At 41.4% G+C, this 17577-nt stretch overlaps 1 protein-coding gene across 1 annotated transcript; it reads left to right on the top strand.

Annotated features, from left to right (window-relative positions):
- The first annotated feature begins 334 nt into the window (after window positions 1–334).
- On the top strand, window positions 335–16764 carry calb2a (calbindin 2a). The gene is made up of 11 exons (XM_076734070.1): window positions 335–530; window positions 4850–4926; window positions 5011–5100; window positions 6277–6357; window positions 8683–8739; window positions 10624–10701; window positions 11772–11827; window positions 11965–12004; window positions 12135–12188; window positions 14555–14626; window positions 15982–16764. Exons 1-11 carry the CDS (start codon window positions 437–439, stop codon window positions 16096–16098), a joined length of 816 nt encoding a protein of 271 aa, XP_076590185.1. The 5' UTR covers window positions 335–436; the 3' UTR covers window positions 16099–16764.
- The last annotated feature ends 813 nt before the right edge of the window (window positions 16765–17577 follow it).

Below are 17577 nucleotides of genomic sequence, written 5' to 3'. Positions count from 1 at the left end.
GTAGGCTGTCAGAAACACACACACACACACACACACACACACACACACACACACACACACACACACACATCGGTCTGTTCACTGCAGTGCCGAAGATGTCCAAGCACACAACTACATCAAGCTTGGAAGCACAAACACACACACATCCGCACCCACTCACGCGCATACACACACACACACACACACACACACACACACACACACACACACACACACACACACACACACACACACACGGACGCTGACTCAGATGTGTTGTCGGTGACAGTGCGCCCCCAGCGGCGGTGTAGCGGCGCTGCCGCTCCTGCGCCCGGTTAAAAAGCGGCGGGCGGCGCGCTGGGGCCACAGTGTGGGGTGTGTTCGAACCAGAGGCACAGAAAAGTTAGGAGCGGATTTTTCTGGTGTCTTGCCTGCAGCAGCATCCGTCGAGAGCATCATGGCAAATAAAGCACAGCAGCCTCCTCACCTGCACCTGGCCGAGGTCACCGCGTCCCAGTTCCTCGACATTTGGAAACATTTTGACGCTGACGGTAGGACACTTTTTTTCTTCCCTAAAAGTTCTTCCAAAATTAAAATTCATGAAAGATTACTGAGTTCTATATCACTGCTGTTAAATGCAACCGATTGAATGAAGGTTAGTAATCAGACAGAGAAATGCATTCATGACAGAGGACTGAACGCATCCTCCTGCAGAAGAGAGAAACCGTTATCAAGCTTAGAATATCAGACAATGTCCCACCAAAAGTTTGTCCTTTTTAGGTATGAAGGCGACATTGAGGAGAATTGGGAAGATACCAGATCCAAAGATACCAGTTAAATACTGTGTTATACAGGGCTCTGTAAACTCAATTTTAAGTTTATTATAGGGACTATAATAAGTGCTAATAATCTGTCTTCTTAAGTTCCGTCTTTGACACATGAATAAAGTCATCAGAAGGGACAGTTTCATCTTTGATCTTGTTGAAGAGCTGATTTCAGACAAGATATTTCTGATATATTATTGCGACGCTTTTAAAGTTCGACGTTTTTCAGTTGATTTTCTGATGCGGACCACTCCCGACACCACGTGGTATGATTTTATTTGATTTTATTTTTATTTATTTAAATGGACAGTAGGTTAGTCGGCCAAAAAGAAACGGTATACTGAGATATGGTACATGAATTTAATACATTTAGTCAGTCCTAAATGGTGGGTAAATTGCATAAACCGCATAAGAAACGGCCAGTAAATCAAAGTTTAGATGGATGCAGCCTTAACCTTGTGTCCATTAAGCTTTATGGGCTTCACATACCAGGAGAAGACCTCTCAGGGTTCGTGAAATATGTTGTAATTTTCCAGTGATCAGGGAATTTGATTTAACCGCGCAATTAAAGTGTTACTTTGGGATCAATAATCATTTAATTAGGCTTTTCTATGGGTGACAGTAACTCGTGATCATGAACTGTGTGAATAAGTAATTGTCTCTGACTGATGCTCTTTTTATTGATTTCCGTTTCCAATGAAAAACTGCCTTATTGAAGTTTCATGAGTGAGCGCAGTCTGTCAGATGATGCAGCTCTGTATGCAGTGGAAGCCCATAACAAATGCATTTATGTATTAATGTGATGTCTGCAAACATAAAATTGTCCCATGCAGTAACTTATTCAAAGACCCCCTCCTCAACGCCACACGCGCGCGCGCGCACGCGCGCACGCGCACACACACCGTTTTTCCCCAGTCTCAATCTTGATCGGTGTCTTTTCTTGTTGCATCAATCCTCAATCATCCGCGTCTCTGCACAGATTTATTCAGCTCAGTCTGTCTTCTCACTTTGTAAATATTTCTGTGTGCATGTGCCTGTGTTGCAGTGGGACAGTATGACATGGGTCAAGTTCCTTTTTTTTTCCTTTCACCAATGAATACATCAGACATGTCACTGCTATCACAAAAGCCTCCTCAGTCTAATTATGGGAAGGTTCATAGCTTCATTTCAGCTGAAGTTCTACAGACCTCTGTTTATTAAGGACAAGCTGTGAACCGAAGCGCTGATGAAACTTGAAACCACTGGATACACTCAAAAGTCTTTACTTTTTCGTACTTTGAGAGTCAGACTGGGACGTATATGTGACCACCCTCAGACAAATAGAAAGTGCTCATTCTTTGCTTGTTCAGTCAACTCTCTTAAGATGTCCAAAATACACCTGCAAATAAGGCGAGTGCCTTATTTGCAGGTGTATTTGTTTAACACGTACACCTGCAAAGGAGAATGTATTTTACACACACGGTCCTGGGAATTCATTGTTAATGCAATGTGTTGTGACGCCTGCACACATGCTGAAACGTACTCCGCAGGGAAATCAAGGTGGAATAAAGAGTTGAGTGGGGTGGGGCGCAGGGGCTCAGCAGCTGAGCTTCTCCGTATGAGCCAATGTGCAGGCAAAGTTGTCATATCTGCCGTTGCTTTTACTCTTTTGGCTTGGGTATGGCTCTCAGTCCTCCCAGACAGTTCTTTAAGTCTTACTGCAGAAGTATTTTACATATTGTGCTTTGCAATGAGCCACTTTGCAAATCAAATACGACCAGTGTGCATCAACAGATTTGGCCACAGTGTTGACAGTGATTTCTGCTCTCATTACCGGGAGTGTGTTCTGGCTCGGCAGAAAGAAAGGAGAGCTAATTTGTTTGCTCAGATTGAGTAAACATCTCTGAGTTGCAGATAAAAATACACAGGAGGCGATGCACCCAGAGATGATGAAACCACATATTCCCCTGCTGGCCCCGGATCAAGTCTCATCTGGATTGCGTCTCTCGCAGCTCCTCCGCTCTGCGTCCCTCTCATCTTTTTCTGCTGTCTTTGTCAGGCCCTCTCGGTTCAATCACTTCAAAGCTGGAAAAGGAAACAACTGCAGTTCCTTTTTCTAATTATAGAGCATTGGCTGTCAATTATTTTTATTAACCTGGATTTGGAAATTCGGAACGTGAAGCAAGATCCACCTCCTGAATTGACCCAATTGATCTCAACACAAAATATCTGAATAGGCAGGGCTGCACTGTCCTTTGAAAGCTAAATGCACTTTATTTAGGCTTTAAATATGCACTTAGGTGGCACAGCTGCCCACTGTGAGAGTTTTCCTGTGTTGGAGGTGATTTTTAGGATAAGAACTAGCAGAAAAGTGAAGTGTCTTTACCAGCGTCTACTGGGACTGTAATGACGCAGTACCCCAAAGAGTGTGTATTCCTGACAAAAGTGGTTTTGTGAACCTTTTATCGTGCTGCTTGGTACAAGCTTTAAGTGCTTGCGCAGAAAGAGCAAAGTTATTTGACATTTCAATTGAATGATCTGGAAGTGAGTTGAAGTCAGCCATGAGATGTATCTGCTGGCAGATTTTTTTTTAACATCTCCACACTTATAGTATAGAGCATCATTGATGTTTAGTGTAACAGAGGAGCATGTGTTATTTGATACTGGATTTGGGGCAATTCAATATGGGATGGACACACTGTAATTAGCTGAAGGACATACAGCATTTCATAGAAAAAGCCATAGGGTAGCTTAAAGGTTTAAAGGCTGCAGAGAGCAGAAAGCACTTATCTGACATCTGTATAAGCGCAGTACAAGCACTTAAGCACAAATATAATGGGGTGTATGAATGTATTGACACATTGATTGAATGTATGACAGTGCTCCAACATAATCTATTCAGAAATCTATTGCTATTGTCATTTTTGCCATTCGCCTTGTAGTTAATTACATCTTACTCTGTTTAATTATCAAGCAGGGCATTTCTCAACGGAGTGCTAAATGTCAATAAGACCCACAGGAGGGAGGCTCAATAGCGGCGGCATTTTACTGTCCCACTTATGGAGAAGGCAGAGCTTGTATTCATGAGTTTTGATAACATCACTGAGGCGTGCATGCATTCCCACACACACAATTAAACAAAAACTTCCATGGATAGAACAAAAAAGCTAAGATGTTGGTTGGATCGGGAGAAGGAGGTAGATTGAAGATGACAGAGAGAGACGGCGAGTTAGAAGGAGAGGAGAGAAAGTGGATGGCATAATAATCTTTGTTAGCGTTTAATGAGGCAACTCTGCAGAAGAACTCTCCCAGAGTTTTATTGAAGCAGCTCGTCACATCGTTTGGAGCCATCTGTCCAGCCATTCAGCATGCTTGTTGAAAGAATATTGGCACGGGTTCACAGACTACCTGGGTGAAGTGGGCATACTCATTTGTCCTCTGAATAGGTACTGTCAGAGCAGCAGAACACCAGGAGTAAGATAACAAGAAAAACAACTCCCCCCCGCCTGCCTTCATGTATGTTAGCATGCAGCAAAAACAAGGTTAGACATTTTCTGAAGGACAGCATGAAGCTTCACTTCCCCGTGATAAATATCGTCACATTCTAGATCTTAAACTGAGGTAGAAATTGTCACAGTGCTCTGTTATCCGCATCGATTCGTCCCATGTGCCAAACTCCCCTGCTGGCTGGGAGGCAGTATTGATCTGCCCGGAGTGAAAGAAACTGCCTGTACATAATCACCTTCAAAATCCTAGAAAAGCAATTTTCCATATATAGCTTCTCCTTGCGTACAACCCTGTGAACACACAGTCTTTGAGGAGTGATCAGTTTGCATCATGTCAGTCAATAGCCCAATCTATCGAGCTAGAGGGGAAGGAGAGTAAGAGTTACTGGTAAAAGGCTCATGTTTGAATCAATACCCAGGCAAAAAGCGAGCCATGCTGAGATCTGTTTGACACTGTGACTGTGATCTGTGCTGATGGAGTTTCTGCATGTCAGCAATACTGAGAAAAGCCCTCTGTGGTATGTTGCAATAACCTGCCATTTTGGTGTGTCTGTCTGCCAGGTAATGGCTACATCGAGGGGAAGGAGCTGGAGAACTTCTTCAGGGAGTTGGAGATGGCCCGGAGAGGAGCAGGGGTGGTGAGTTCAGGGACCAAACATTAAACACAGACACACATACTGACCACTGAGATTTCATCTGTACTGAGTACACATGTTTTCTAGGACCCTTCAAACCCCACATTCAGAGAAAAGATGAAGGAGTTCATGCAGAAGTTCGACAAGAACAAAGATGGACGAATTGAGATGTCAGAGGTAAGGGCTTCACGGGGCTTCTTGCATTATGAATAGAAATCTTAGAAAATAGATTTTCATGAATGCAGTAGTTTGACATTTTGGGAAATATGCTTATACACTCTCTTGCTGAGAGTAAGATGAGAAGATATATCACTTAATCACTTCATAATATCACATTAATATCATTCATATCTGTCTGATGAATGTTGATTTAAAGGGCTAATGGTCTCTTGGCCAGACTTCCTGGAGTCTCCACTGGTCTGGCTCATGACCTCTATAAAAACACAACCTGCCGTTTTTACACTTTGTTTTAAATTAAATACATGAGATATGAAATGTTACAGTACCCAGTGAGCTCCAAAGGCTGAGAGGCAGATTTGTTTTCCGGTGAACAGAGCTGTGCTAGCTGTTTCCCTTGGTTTCCAGTGTTTTTGCTAAGCTAAGCTAAGTAGCTGTACCCTCATACTTAACACACAGACATGAGAGTGGCAGCAATCTTCTCTAACTGTCAGCATGAAAGGGAATAAGTGTATTTCCTAAAGTATCCCTTTAAAATTTGGTGTCTTGATGTGCATTCACTATACATGATGATTTCACTGAAATGTGGCTCACACCAAAAAAATCACTGCAGTTTTTGAGTTTTCTGCTTCCTTTAGAGCTGGGGCTGAGAGAGTGTGTAAAAAGAAAAAGCAAAAGTAATTCTCAGAGCCAGAGGAATACATTACGTGTGAGAGGCTTCAGAGGCCCGGTCAATACTCCAATCGATGCATAAATACAGTCTTTATGGCAGTCTCTATGGAGTGTCAGTTGAGGATATTGCTTTCCCTCGATTTTACTATTTTCAGAGCGTGATTTGAAAGAGATGTACAGAGAGCTTCTGCAGCATCAATAATCCACATGGAAAAATGGAAAATCTGCAAATGAGTTTTAGTTTAGTTTTTGTTTTTGCACCTGAGTGAAAATCAGGTCCGAAGGCTTTGTCTGAATATCCTAAAACATGATTTTTAAAAATAATTCCAAGTTAGGCATAGCCTGGCTTCTGAGGTTATGGCTCTCTATTATTTATGTCTGAGATGCCCATTTGAGACGTTGCAGACGAAAAGCTCCCCAGTCTCCATCTCCTCTCTCCAGGCATATCAACCCCACCATCTTGTGTTCTCACTTCTCCCATTTTCCCATCATTTCTCCCTCTAGCTGGCCCAGATTCTCCCAACTGAAGAGAACTTCTTGCTCTGCTTCAGACAGTTTGTCAGCTCCAGTGCTGAGTTTATGGCGGTAAGAGTGTGTGTGGATGGGCCGATATATTATTTTTTAGTGCAAATTGCGTGCTGTCTCCTCTTGATGAACTCTTTCATTTGATCAGTTATTTACAATGTCTCTTGTACAAAAGCTTCTTGTTCACTAAGAAATGCCATTAGTCGGGACATACTTACTTAACCAACCATACAGTAAAGACCTGAGTTAGTCAACCAGAGAGGGCAGACAGTTTGCATGTTCTCATTCCTACGTATCAGCTAATTTCACGGATTAGTTCCCTGTGTATGGTGGTGCAATTAGTGAAATAAACTGAAGCAGTCTGGAAGGAAAAGCACAGACTCTGCCTCTATTGCGCATGATTGTTTGTGCTATTTAGATGTAGCAGTTGAATTCAATACAAATCAAGCGACCACACCTGGTCCATCATGAACATGGACTGTAGAACTGGCTGAGCACAAATAAAGAAGGCAGAAGTCAGATAATGTAGTTGAAAAAGGCAGCTGGAGTGTGAATCCTTGAAAGGAGGAGTGAAAGGTTTGAAATGGTTCTGATTTCGGTCAACATTGTGGTTACTGTGATTCAGTAAACCCTCCTGATCTTTGTTGTTGCATCTGCTGCAAAACACAACTTTGGCTCAAGAGGACTGAGCTAATTTTATGTGACCCATTAGCTTTGGTGTTTTATGCTCAGTAATTGGACAGTGTTAATTACTGAGGCTGTAAATGGTTCTCCAAAAATGCATGTGAATGCCTCAGCTGGTTAATGCAGAGAAGTGAAGGTTTGGGTTGCTGTGGGTAAATGTAGAGGTTTGCAGAGGAGCTGACACACACAACATCTCAGCACGCAGTGCAGCCACGAACATCATGCAAGAGTTTGATTGATCCTGTCCTGTCAGGAGACGTCATGCCTAAAAGTTTTACAAGTATAAGATAAACAGCTACACAAACCTTGTGGCCAGTGGCATCATTAGAAGTCATTATTACTTATATGAGCTACTCAAGACTGAAAACATGTTGTAACTTCACACAAAACTGTTCGACGGGAACAGAACAACAACTAGCATATGAAGACAAAATCCAAATTTTCCGTAGAAAACCGGTACCACACTGGAATCTAGCCAGGGTAAATATATTTTAGTAATCTATATGGATATATTTTCAACTTTCATAAGAGACATTAGAGCATAGATAGATAGTTAGCAGAGCACCTAAATCAATTTAGCGAATGAACAGGCGGACATTAACTACGCCAGAACGAATTGCATGTACAGAAAGTATGACTGTATGTTCTGTTTCTATATAACAGCAAAGTTTTGTGTTTAAGCAACCGTTTACATCTGAAAATGTCCAAATAGAATAAAATTAAACCAGTTTAATGTTGCTGTGAAGACTGATTGTAGGAGTCACAAAAAGCCTTCAGCAGAGCAAGATGTGTGTTGAAAGATACTAGAGAAGGGAAATCATTTATTCCACAAAATGCCCTCAGAAGATAAGAAAATGGCAGATTTCGTGTTAGATCTGCTGCAATGAAAGAATGGAGCCAATTAGAAACCAATTACATGTGGGGAAGAGGCTGTCCTTGTCTCCTGTGTCATATCGAAAAGGATTAATGAAATGAGAGAAGCAGGATGAGTGAAAGAGAAGGTGTGTGGAGAGAAGGATACAAAGGGCAAACGAGAGAGAGCGGGAATAGAGAGGACGTAAATGAAATGTCGATGGGAAGCTGAGAGCCAGAGTTTGAGACCATAAAACAAGAGAGGAGGATTAATCAGTCTTTGTTGAAGGGTGCAGGGAGGAGGAAGTGGGTGCAGAGGTTTTTAAAGGGTTAGAATGAGGAAGCAGAACCTTCTATTTTCAGAGTCATATATAATGGATAACACCACTGTAACTCCTCTCTGCAGAGCCCAGAGAAGGAGCAAAGGGGGGAGGAGGAGAAGGAGGAGGAGGAGGAGGAAGGCTATCCATCTTTGATAAGGAGCCCTTCTTTGGGCAAGGACAGCTGCTAGATTAAAACATTCATTAAAATGACTTTCTCTCCCTCCCTCTGTCTCTCGTTGCCCTCTGCTCTGTATGTGGGCAAGTGGGATTGTATTGAAAAGCGCGTGATTACTCTGATGGTCCCGGCTTTTGTGGTTGTCCCCTCTGGAACGATTTCTGCTCTGCACCAGAGAAAAATCAAACTCTTAGCGCAGTTAAAGAGCAAGCTGGGGTTCGATCAGAGGGGATTTATGTAGGGGGGAGAAATGTAAATCCCTCTGGAGAAGAGTGTCTTTGTGCTCTGTGCATCAGTGCTGAAAAACCGCTTTCAATCCAATATTCCTGTTGTTTGGTTGATTTCTTTTAGGCATGGCGGCGGTATGATACAGATCGCAGTGGCTACATCGAAGCAAATGAATTGAAGGTATGTTGTGAATATATGATTCTCAGCGATAAAACATAATGCAACTCATCCATGGAAATGGCTTTTATAATGTTTCTTATATTCACATCTGCATCCAAAAGGCAATACTTAATTGCAAATATAACCAATACCTGTTATTCATCATATGCAGACTTGGTCATACTTATTCTTACTTTGTGATGTCTTTTTTGCTTTCTTCCCCCCCCCGCACACATTCAAATGCACTTTAACACACTCATACGTGCTCACTAACAGAGAGCCTATCCCAAACAGTAGCTATGAGACAGCAGTAGCTCGCAGCCACTTGAGTTGCTACTTAGCTACTGAAACCATAATCCATGTCACTTCCTGCAATCATTTACATTTTATTTTGACACATTTGCATATATTTAAACTACTGTAATGGTCAGGTTTAACCCCTCAATGTTGCTCCCATACCTTAAGTTTTAAGTGTAAAAATGTAGACAAATCGTCTCAACTTGTTGTCACCTCCTAGATGTGATGGTTGGTTTGCACCAATAAAAAGAAAGGAAAGAGAGAGAGACTCATCCTCATTCATTCTTTGTGGTATGATCAGTAACCACCCTGTCATCCCATTGTGTGTACTGAAAGAAGCTGATATTCTGAATGTGGCCCAGGCTGTAGTCTTACCACCATTATGGCCATCAAGTCACATATTAGCTTAAAGACATCCACAGATAATCGACATTTCAAAGTGTTTGACCGAGGAGTGTCAGTGTGACTCACCTCTTTGATACACGTGTGCATATGGGTGAGTAAAGCAGGCAGCAGCTTTGACAGTGGCTACTACACAGGAAATCCCCCAATGACCATGAGTGTTTTTCAGGTGAGGATTCAGATGCAAAAAGCTTTACAGATTGCACAAATGTTATTCACTTCAACGCCTTTTGGAAATGTTGTGTCAAATTATGTAAAGAGAAGTGCCCCAGACTGGGGGAGAGTATTAATGGGGTCAGTGATTCTGATCAGGCTGCTCGGGTTGTTACGGCATCACATTTCTTCCAGCCGACCAGGTGCAGATGAGTTACTCAGGTGTGGCCTTTTGAAAGCTTTAGGAAAATCCAGATGAGATGGCAGTGAGCAGATGTGGAATATATCCACTCAAGTACTGTGCAAATAATGTAATAATACATTTGAAATAATATTACCTTCATTTTAAGGTACTTTACACTTTTACTGCTCTACATTTCAGAGGGAAATGTACTGCATAAAATACCATTGATGTCATAATTTTTTCCTTTCTTTATGTTCTTCCTTCCTACCCTCCTCATTGCCTTATTTCATTCATCTTTTGTCTCCTGTATTTAACTATTTTAACCTTTCCTTCTTCATTTGTTCCTCTTCGTGCTTCATTCATTAACCTGAAAATACAGAAATACCCAAAACTGAAGGAAAAAAAAAACTGGTGCTGTCAACCATAACTCCACTCTCATTACTTTTACTTTGGGCAGCTGAGTACATGTTACTGCTAATACTTCTTTATATCATTTTTACTTAGTGTCAGTGAAATCTTGCCAGTAAAGGATTTGTGTTTCTTCTCTCACTGATGACACTGATAATTTTATTTAGAGGCATTAAAGTTTGCTGTTTTGTGTTAAATATTTCTGAGTATGTAAAGATGATTTGAGAAAAAGAAACTGATACTACAGGTTATCAGTGTGTGTGCGAATGAGTCTGTAAAATCTATGACATCTGAATCTTCAGCTGCATATTTTATTCTCAAACATTCATGAAAGCTCTTGCATAGCTGTTTTTTTGGTGAAATGGCAAAAATCAAACACCCTGTAAATACAATATTTCTGCTTGTTTTTCCGCATTTTCAATAATTATTACTATTTTAAATCTGTGTGTCTCTGTCCTCAGGGCTTTCTGTCAGACCTGCTGCAGAAGGCTAACAGACACTATGATGACCAGAAGCTCCAGGAGTACACACAGACCATAGTAAGACTCTCATAAACACATACAAACACACTCATACACAGACACAATCAGGAATCCCAGGCGGCCAGCGCAATCGCTATTCTTCGAGCTAAACCTTATGCTCACCATCAGGAAGATGAGTCTCTTTTCTCTTTTTTTCACCAAAAATACACAGATTTTTAAAAGGGATCTGGTCAGTTTAAAGTTCAAAAATTAAAAAAAAATCTATACAAATGGCTGAACTAAAATAAAAAGTCAAATTTGGCAACACCAGGGAATCCTTCTGACACGCTGGGAGTTACATGCAGCCTTTGTGGAAGGTGTATGTGGGGTGTTCATCTGGCCTGGAGGACCTCAGAGACCTACCGTGTTGGTGGCAGCAGCGCTGTGCGGCTGAGTGGCTGTGACCCATCATGTCCTGCAGGTTGTGTGTTTACAGCCCAGATGTGCTCACATCTGCTTCTTCCTGGAAGCCTCAGAGCTGACCTGACCTGATTTGCTGAAGCAGTTTCCTCAACGCATTCATAGATAACCGGGTCATTATCTGTTCCTTAAACCTTTATTGCACATTAGAGCCACAGATGGTGAAAACGATAATGGAGGGAATACAGCAAGTTGATAGAGAATTTGCCAAATAAGCTACAGTAAATAATGACATAGACACCAGCATAGTTCAGGTGGTGCTGGTGAGCATTTGCTGTGGTGCTTCCATGCTGGTGCTCAGACTCTGCAAGGGATGCCCTGTGCTGAAAAGTGAAAATTAGAACTTGCATTGAAGGTAATGCATACAGAAAAAGGAGAACTTTTAAGTTATTATCCTGTAAAAAATTCACCAGCAGGGCTGAAATGATCGGGACGTTGAGGCGGGTTTTATGGACAGTCCCTTTACTGGTCCTCTGTCAAACATGCAGAACTACAATGCTGTGGATTTATGATAACGTTAGAAACTTTATGGCTGCCCATTCTATTTCTCAGTCAATGAACTTCCCGGAGCCACATTTGCCTTCATATTGAAGCATGTACCCATAAAAAACTCCTCTCAGTCTCTCTCCTCTGTCTCTTCCAATCTCTGTTATTCTTCCACTTTGTAGCTCAGGATGTTTGATCTGAATGGAGATGGGAAGTTGGGCCTGTCAGAGATGGCAAGGTAATGTGCAATTTTACTTGCTTCTGTTCGCACAGCAAATGTTGAAACACATGGCCTGCTGATGTTCATTCACTGTCACTGGGTTTGAATAATTGAACAACCTTTGTGTCTGCTAATAGAGTTCTTCTCTCCCACAGGCTTCTCCCCGTTCAGGAGAATTTCTTACTCAAATTCCAGGTAGGGACAAACAAGGTGCAGAAAGAAATGTGACACTGAACACAGTTAATGTCACTCAGTTTTGTGCACTGTGACTTCTGCTATTGGCCTTGTGTAGCGTGGTCATCAAAAGACAACTTTGTTTTCACAGGGTGTTAAGTTGACCTCTGAGCAGTTCAATGCCATCTTCACATACTATGACAAGGTGAGTGTCATAGTTGTTAACTACTTTCCACACACTCCCAAACAAGCAGCTGAGGTCTGGCCCCACTTCTCCTCTACGAGCTCTCAGCTGTCAGTGCATTTTTGGTGTAGACAGCTGTCAAACTGAAAAACTGGGCTGCTCCGGGGACACTCTGTCCGAGTATTCTGAGCTTAATTGTTATCTACTACAAATCTGGACAGTAACATTTGAACATATTTAATTAGAAAAAGGGAGCGAAAGTTATTTTTGTTTGCAACAACTACATCCCCTATGTGCCTGAGCCACCGTTAAAACATCATGAGAGCTGAGCGAGTACCTCGTCAGGCAGCTCTCTTCCTGCATAAACTGTATCTGAAAGCTAAAATGCTAATGTGCTGAGAGGACTCGCGGAAAGGAAATGCACAGTATATTTAGACTGTAAAATAAGAAATTGCAGTGTTGCGCACTTTGCAAAAAATATACTTTTCTCTCGAGTCAAGTTGTCTGAATGACTCAGCTCTTTCTGTTTTGGAGTCTCCCTTTTGTTAAATTCATGAATAGGCAAATTCCTTGTTTTGTACCAAGGGCGCTCCCCAACTACCTAGGGAAATGAGTTGAGCTCGACACACCTCAGGGTGGTTGAGCGGCGGTTGAGTTAATGACCATATTTTCCACATTAGCAGTAGATTGGTGGGGAGGGACTACAGGGAGCGATACCACACAAGACAGACGGGAGCAGAGCAGAGGCGTGGGGGGGGAGCGACATGTTGTACATCTGCTGAATCACTTTTCTTATTTATGACATCTTGTGACTTTTTGTCAGCCTGAGGGATCAGCCATAACCTAGGTAGCTGTAAAAAGGCAATTTTTGAGGAAATAACTCATCTTGACTTGGCACAGCACCTAGTTCTTATGTGCTAAATGCCTCTGTGTTCCTCTGTGGTTAGTTAGTGAAAGACAACATTTCATCTGAAATGAAATGTTTTTCTTCTCTCTAATGCAGATTTTGTAGCAGTGATTCAGCCGCTTAATGACACATTTGCTGTCACATTCATTGTGTGTGGCAAATATGTATAATGCAACTATATTTTGCCTCAGAGATATGTAGTACATTCACAGTAAACTACCAAATATATTCTACTAAAGTCCAGTATGGATACCAGAATAGCTTGATTTTGGAATGAAAAACGGTGTAATTAACATGGTATCATGTATAGTGCATTTTCCACTGTGCCACTTCACACTGTCACCAATATGACACAGTGAACTGAGACTGAACATCAGTGTTTGCTCTGTTGGAAGGAGAAGATCTGGAAGATCTTGAGATTCTGGTGGATGAGGTCTTGCGTGCATGTTCACGTCTCAGATTGTCTTGGCAAGCGCTCTCTCTAGCTCACTTGCAGAGGACATGGTTGAATATTAAATTATAGATGAGCCACTGTGGTCCATTCATGTCGACTCTCTGCAAATGGAGCACCACCATTTAGGTGTGTAATTAGTTTCATCTTTTGGTTTTGAGCTCAGCCCCTGCAGCTGAAACACAGACAGCTGCTGTCACTGGTGCTGCGAGATCATGGGCTGAACGCTAACATGGCTCACGGTGCCCACCCCAAACTGTGCGAGGCCATGAAAATGTCTGAAACGCAAGATGGCACGCAGCTTAGGCAGACTGACTGACACCTGAGGTTGCTCTGCTTTCCCACAGAGTCACCGGTGTTTCATCCTTTAAGTGAAAATAAATAGAATTCACACTTTATTCCCATCATCAAGGCCACTTGGGTCTAGCTTTGTAAACATCAAGGAGCATCTCCCAAAGTGAAAAATAAGATTGGCAAGCGACTCAGCTCTGAAGTCATTTTGAGACCAAGCCAAAATGAACAGAACGTGCTATTGTGCCTCTTGCCAAGGGAAAATCTGGACTTATTTTTTGGCCCCAAACTCTTAACACTACTGTGAGACATAACTCATTAATTAGCAAAGTGGCTCCTTATTGACTTTACAGCCAGCCCCCTTTACAGAGTTGTGAAGGGGAAGTCTTTTTAAAATCATCATTGATGAATAGCCATTTGGCTGGTGCATTCCTGATGGCTGCCATAAAATATTAAATGAAGTCGAGCAGCAGAGCGGGGCACAAACAGGAAGCTCTGAATGTAAATGTAGCTGGTGCACGCTGTTTAGAAAGAAATGCAGGATTTTTTGCTGAAAAATAAAAACAGGTGTCACAGGCAGCTATGGCACATATTGTTGAGATGAAGTTTAAATGGCGACAGTTTCATTATGTTTACAAGTCTGCTTGTTGTCTCCAGAACATTCCAGTGAGCTTGTCTTCCCTGAATGTTCAGAGGTGAAAATATCATTTGAGGTGTGTCTCTGTCGAACTCTTTCAGGATGGGAATGGTTACATTGATGAGCAGGAGTTGGACGCTCTGCTACGAGACCTTTACCAGAAAAACAAGAAGGTGAGATGGAGGCTTTGGTAAAACTTTACAGGTATTTATACACCAGTGGATTCTGTGGCCTGGCTGGTGACTTCTGACACCTGATGAGTAATTTTGACTGATCTGATTCTTAGTGCTGTAAAAGCTCAGATCAAAAGCTTCATTGATACCATCAACTGATCCAAGCTTATTAACTGCTGAGTATATTGAAGCAGGCCATAACAGAAAGGTAGTCAAACCCTGGGCACAGTCAGTCAGAGCTGAAGGAGCATTTGTGTGTCTTAGATTGGATGACATCACTGAATTCAGGACAATACAGGACAAGACACTGCTTGTTAGCAGAAATCAGAGACATACATTTTCAGTTGACGAAGAAAAAATTCCAAGTTAAAGCATGTTGAAGTTCAAATGTGTGTGACATGTTAAATTTAGTTGACATTGTGAGGAGAACATTAAGACCACTTCTTTTCTTTGTGGGCCGTTCTTGATGTGATGATAGCAAAGATTATTTAAGCATTAGTCATACAAAAAATCCATCCGAATGTTAGAATTCTAATGTTACTTACATTTTTATTTAGAATACTGTAATAGCACGGCTAACTTGCTCGACGCTTCATTACAATAACAAAGCTGCCTATTTAACACAGCTACCACAGTACATATATATATATATATATATATATATGTGTGTGTGTGTGTGTGTGTGTGTGTATATATATATATATATTCACACATACATATATATACACACACACACACACACACACATATGTATGTATGTATGTGTATGTGTGTGTGTATATATATATATATATATATATATATATATACACACACACACACACACACACACACACACACACACACATATATATACATATATATATATATACATATATATATACGTATGTGTGTGTGTGTGTGTATATATATATATACATATATATATATATATGTATACATATATACATATATACATACATATGTATGAAAATAATACATTTTGAGTGGTAAATCTACCAGCGTTATCAGTGTATCTGCATGTATGGTGTGCAGTAACAGAAGGCTTGATAAGACAGTGTTTCAACATAACTATAAGGGGTCAATCAGCCAGCTGTCTTAAACTTTCTTTAGAAAAAAAAGAGCTTTTCTAGCCAAAAACTTACATCTGTTGTCCATGTTGCCCAGGGTTTTTAACGCCATTATCTGTCCACCGGGGCTACATCTAACAAACGGTTTGGCAGAAAAATTGGGACCAAACTGGTTGAATTTAGCCAGTTTAGCTAAAGTTTTGATCCAAATATATATTTTTTTTTTAGTTATGCTGGCCTCCCCAGCATTACTGACTCTGTCATACCTCCTTTTCTCTTGTTCAGGAGGTGGACGTGAAGAATCTGACAGGCTACAAGCAGAGCATCATGAGCCTGTCTGACGGAGGGAAGCTCTACCGTGGCGAGCTGGAAATCGTCCTCTGCAGGGAGCCAATTGTGTGACTCTTTCTCTTCTCTTGTTGTGTATCTTCATTTTCTCTGCCTGCCCCGCCCTGCTCTCCTGTAACCACACACACTGTCAGCTGCCTGGCAACATATACCAGGTGCATGTGCCAGGACCCCCCCCCCCATATCATCTCCCAACCCCTCCTAAAGTTACAACTTCAGAATGAATGATTAGTGCACTGTCAGCACGCAGCATCTCTTCTTATCTGACCTCTCAACCCTAACATGACCTGTCTGAAACCTCTAGCTTTTCACCTTTTTAACTCTCTCCCATGTCCTCAACCGTTTCTGACCTCATCCTTGCCCATGCTGTGCCTGACTTGCAACTCCCAGCCAAAAGCCCAAACCCATTATTCCACAGAAATGACCTTTTGACCTGTTGATAACCTCTTAAACGTCGACCCCAGCTTCATTGACCCCCTCCATTCCCTTGCTCTTTGAACTTTGCATTAGATACAATATATAGACAAACAAAACTGCAGACAGCTGTGTTTGAATTGATCTAATTTATAGTCTGTGATGGAACTGGTATTGATTTTTCCACCTCTATTTGTCCTGAAGCCCCCTTGTTCCATTGCCATGATATGATTTTCATTTTCAATGTTTGTTTTTGGCTGATTCTGTCAATTGGAAATATAAATAAACTGTCTTAAGATAAAATCAGTTTTGACATTGTATGAACATGATTTTGTTAGTTACTCACAGTGGTGGTCCTGCCTTAAAAGGATTAATGATGGATGCAGGTGCACAACAAGAGCAAGATGTACGAATTGAAGATGAAGTAAATTTAGAAAAACACTGAAATTAGACTCCGATGTTGATGTTTGCTTTCTGTGTTGAGCAACACAGCGCCAGCAACTACAGCCTCTGATGCTTTCCCTGCACTGCTTAGTGTGCACTGGATGCAAGAATATGATCAAAATAATAGCTGTTTCGCTGTATTACTGACTCAGACAGCTTTATTTGCAGCATTATGTCTTTCTCCCAGTTGCATAATGAAAATGACTGAAGAAACAAGTCGAGTGATATTGCTGAGTCTGCACTGCGAGGCATTGCCTGCATTTTCCCGTCTTGTGAATGAAATGAGGCAGCATAACAAAATACTTCTCCCCTCCCTTTGTGTTGCTGATAGCAAACCTGAACTGCTGCATAAAACAAAAGCTGAGTTAAAGTTCCGGTTAACATTATTTCAAATCTGATTTGAATGGATTTACAGATTATCTCCTGTCACTCAGTTATTCCCTGGAAAGTCATCAAAGTTTAATTGTCCATAAGATGAATCATTTAAGATCAAGGCCCAAATATGAAAATAAATTTAAATAACATTCAAATGGAAAAGGGGAAACACTTTCAAACAAGCCCAGGCCTGTTTTTTCTCATAAATGACAAAGATAAATCTAAGAGGGAGGTAATGTGATCTGACATCACCCAAAGGGAAAACCCTGGTATGTCTCAGAAGCCTTAAATGTCAGCGGA

This window comes from Chaetodon auriga, chromosome 6 (genome assembly GCF_051107435.1).
Source record: "Chaetodon auriga isolate fChaAug3 chromosome 6, fChaAug3.hap1, whole genome shotgun sequence".
In the NCBI taxonomy this organism is placed as follows: Eukaryota; Metazoa; Chordata; class Actinopteri; order Chaetodontiformes; family Chaetodontidae; genus Chaetodon; species Chaetodon auriga.
Note: the sequence above shows the minus strand (reverse complement) of the source record. Positions and strands in the feature narration are given on the sequence as shown.

What these genes read in the sequence shown, in the direction of transcription:
- calb2a (XM_076734070.1), top strand. Translation starts at nt 437, where the DNA reads ATGGCAAATAAAGCACAGCAGCCTCCTCACCTGCACCTGGCCGAGGTC. An exon ending in CCCGGAGAGGAGCAGGGGTG is followed by an intron (nt 4,927 to 5,010) that starts GTGAGTTCAGGG and finishes CATGTTTTCTAG; the next exon opens with GACCCTTCAAACCCCACATT. An exon ending in ATTTCTTACTCAAATTCCAG is followed by an intron (nt 12,005 to 12,134) that starts GTAGGGACAAAC and finishes TTGTTTTCACAG; the next exon opens with GGTGTTAAGTTGACCTCTGA.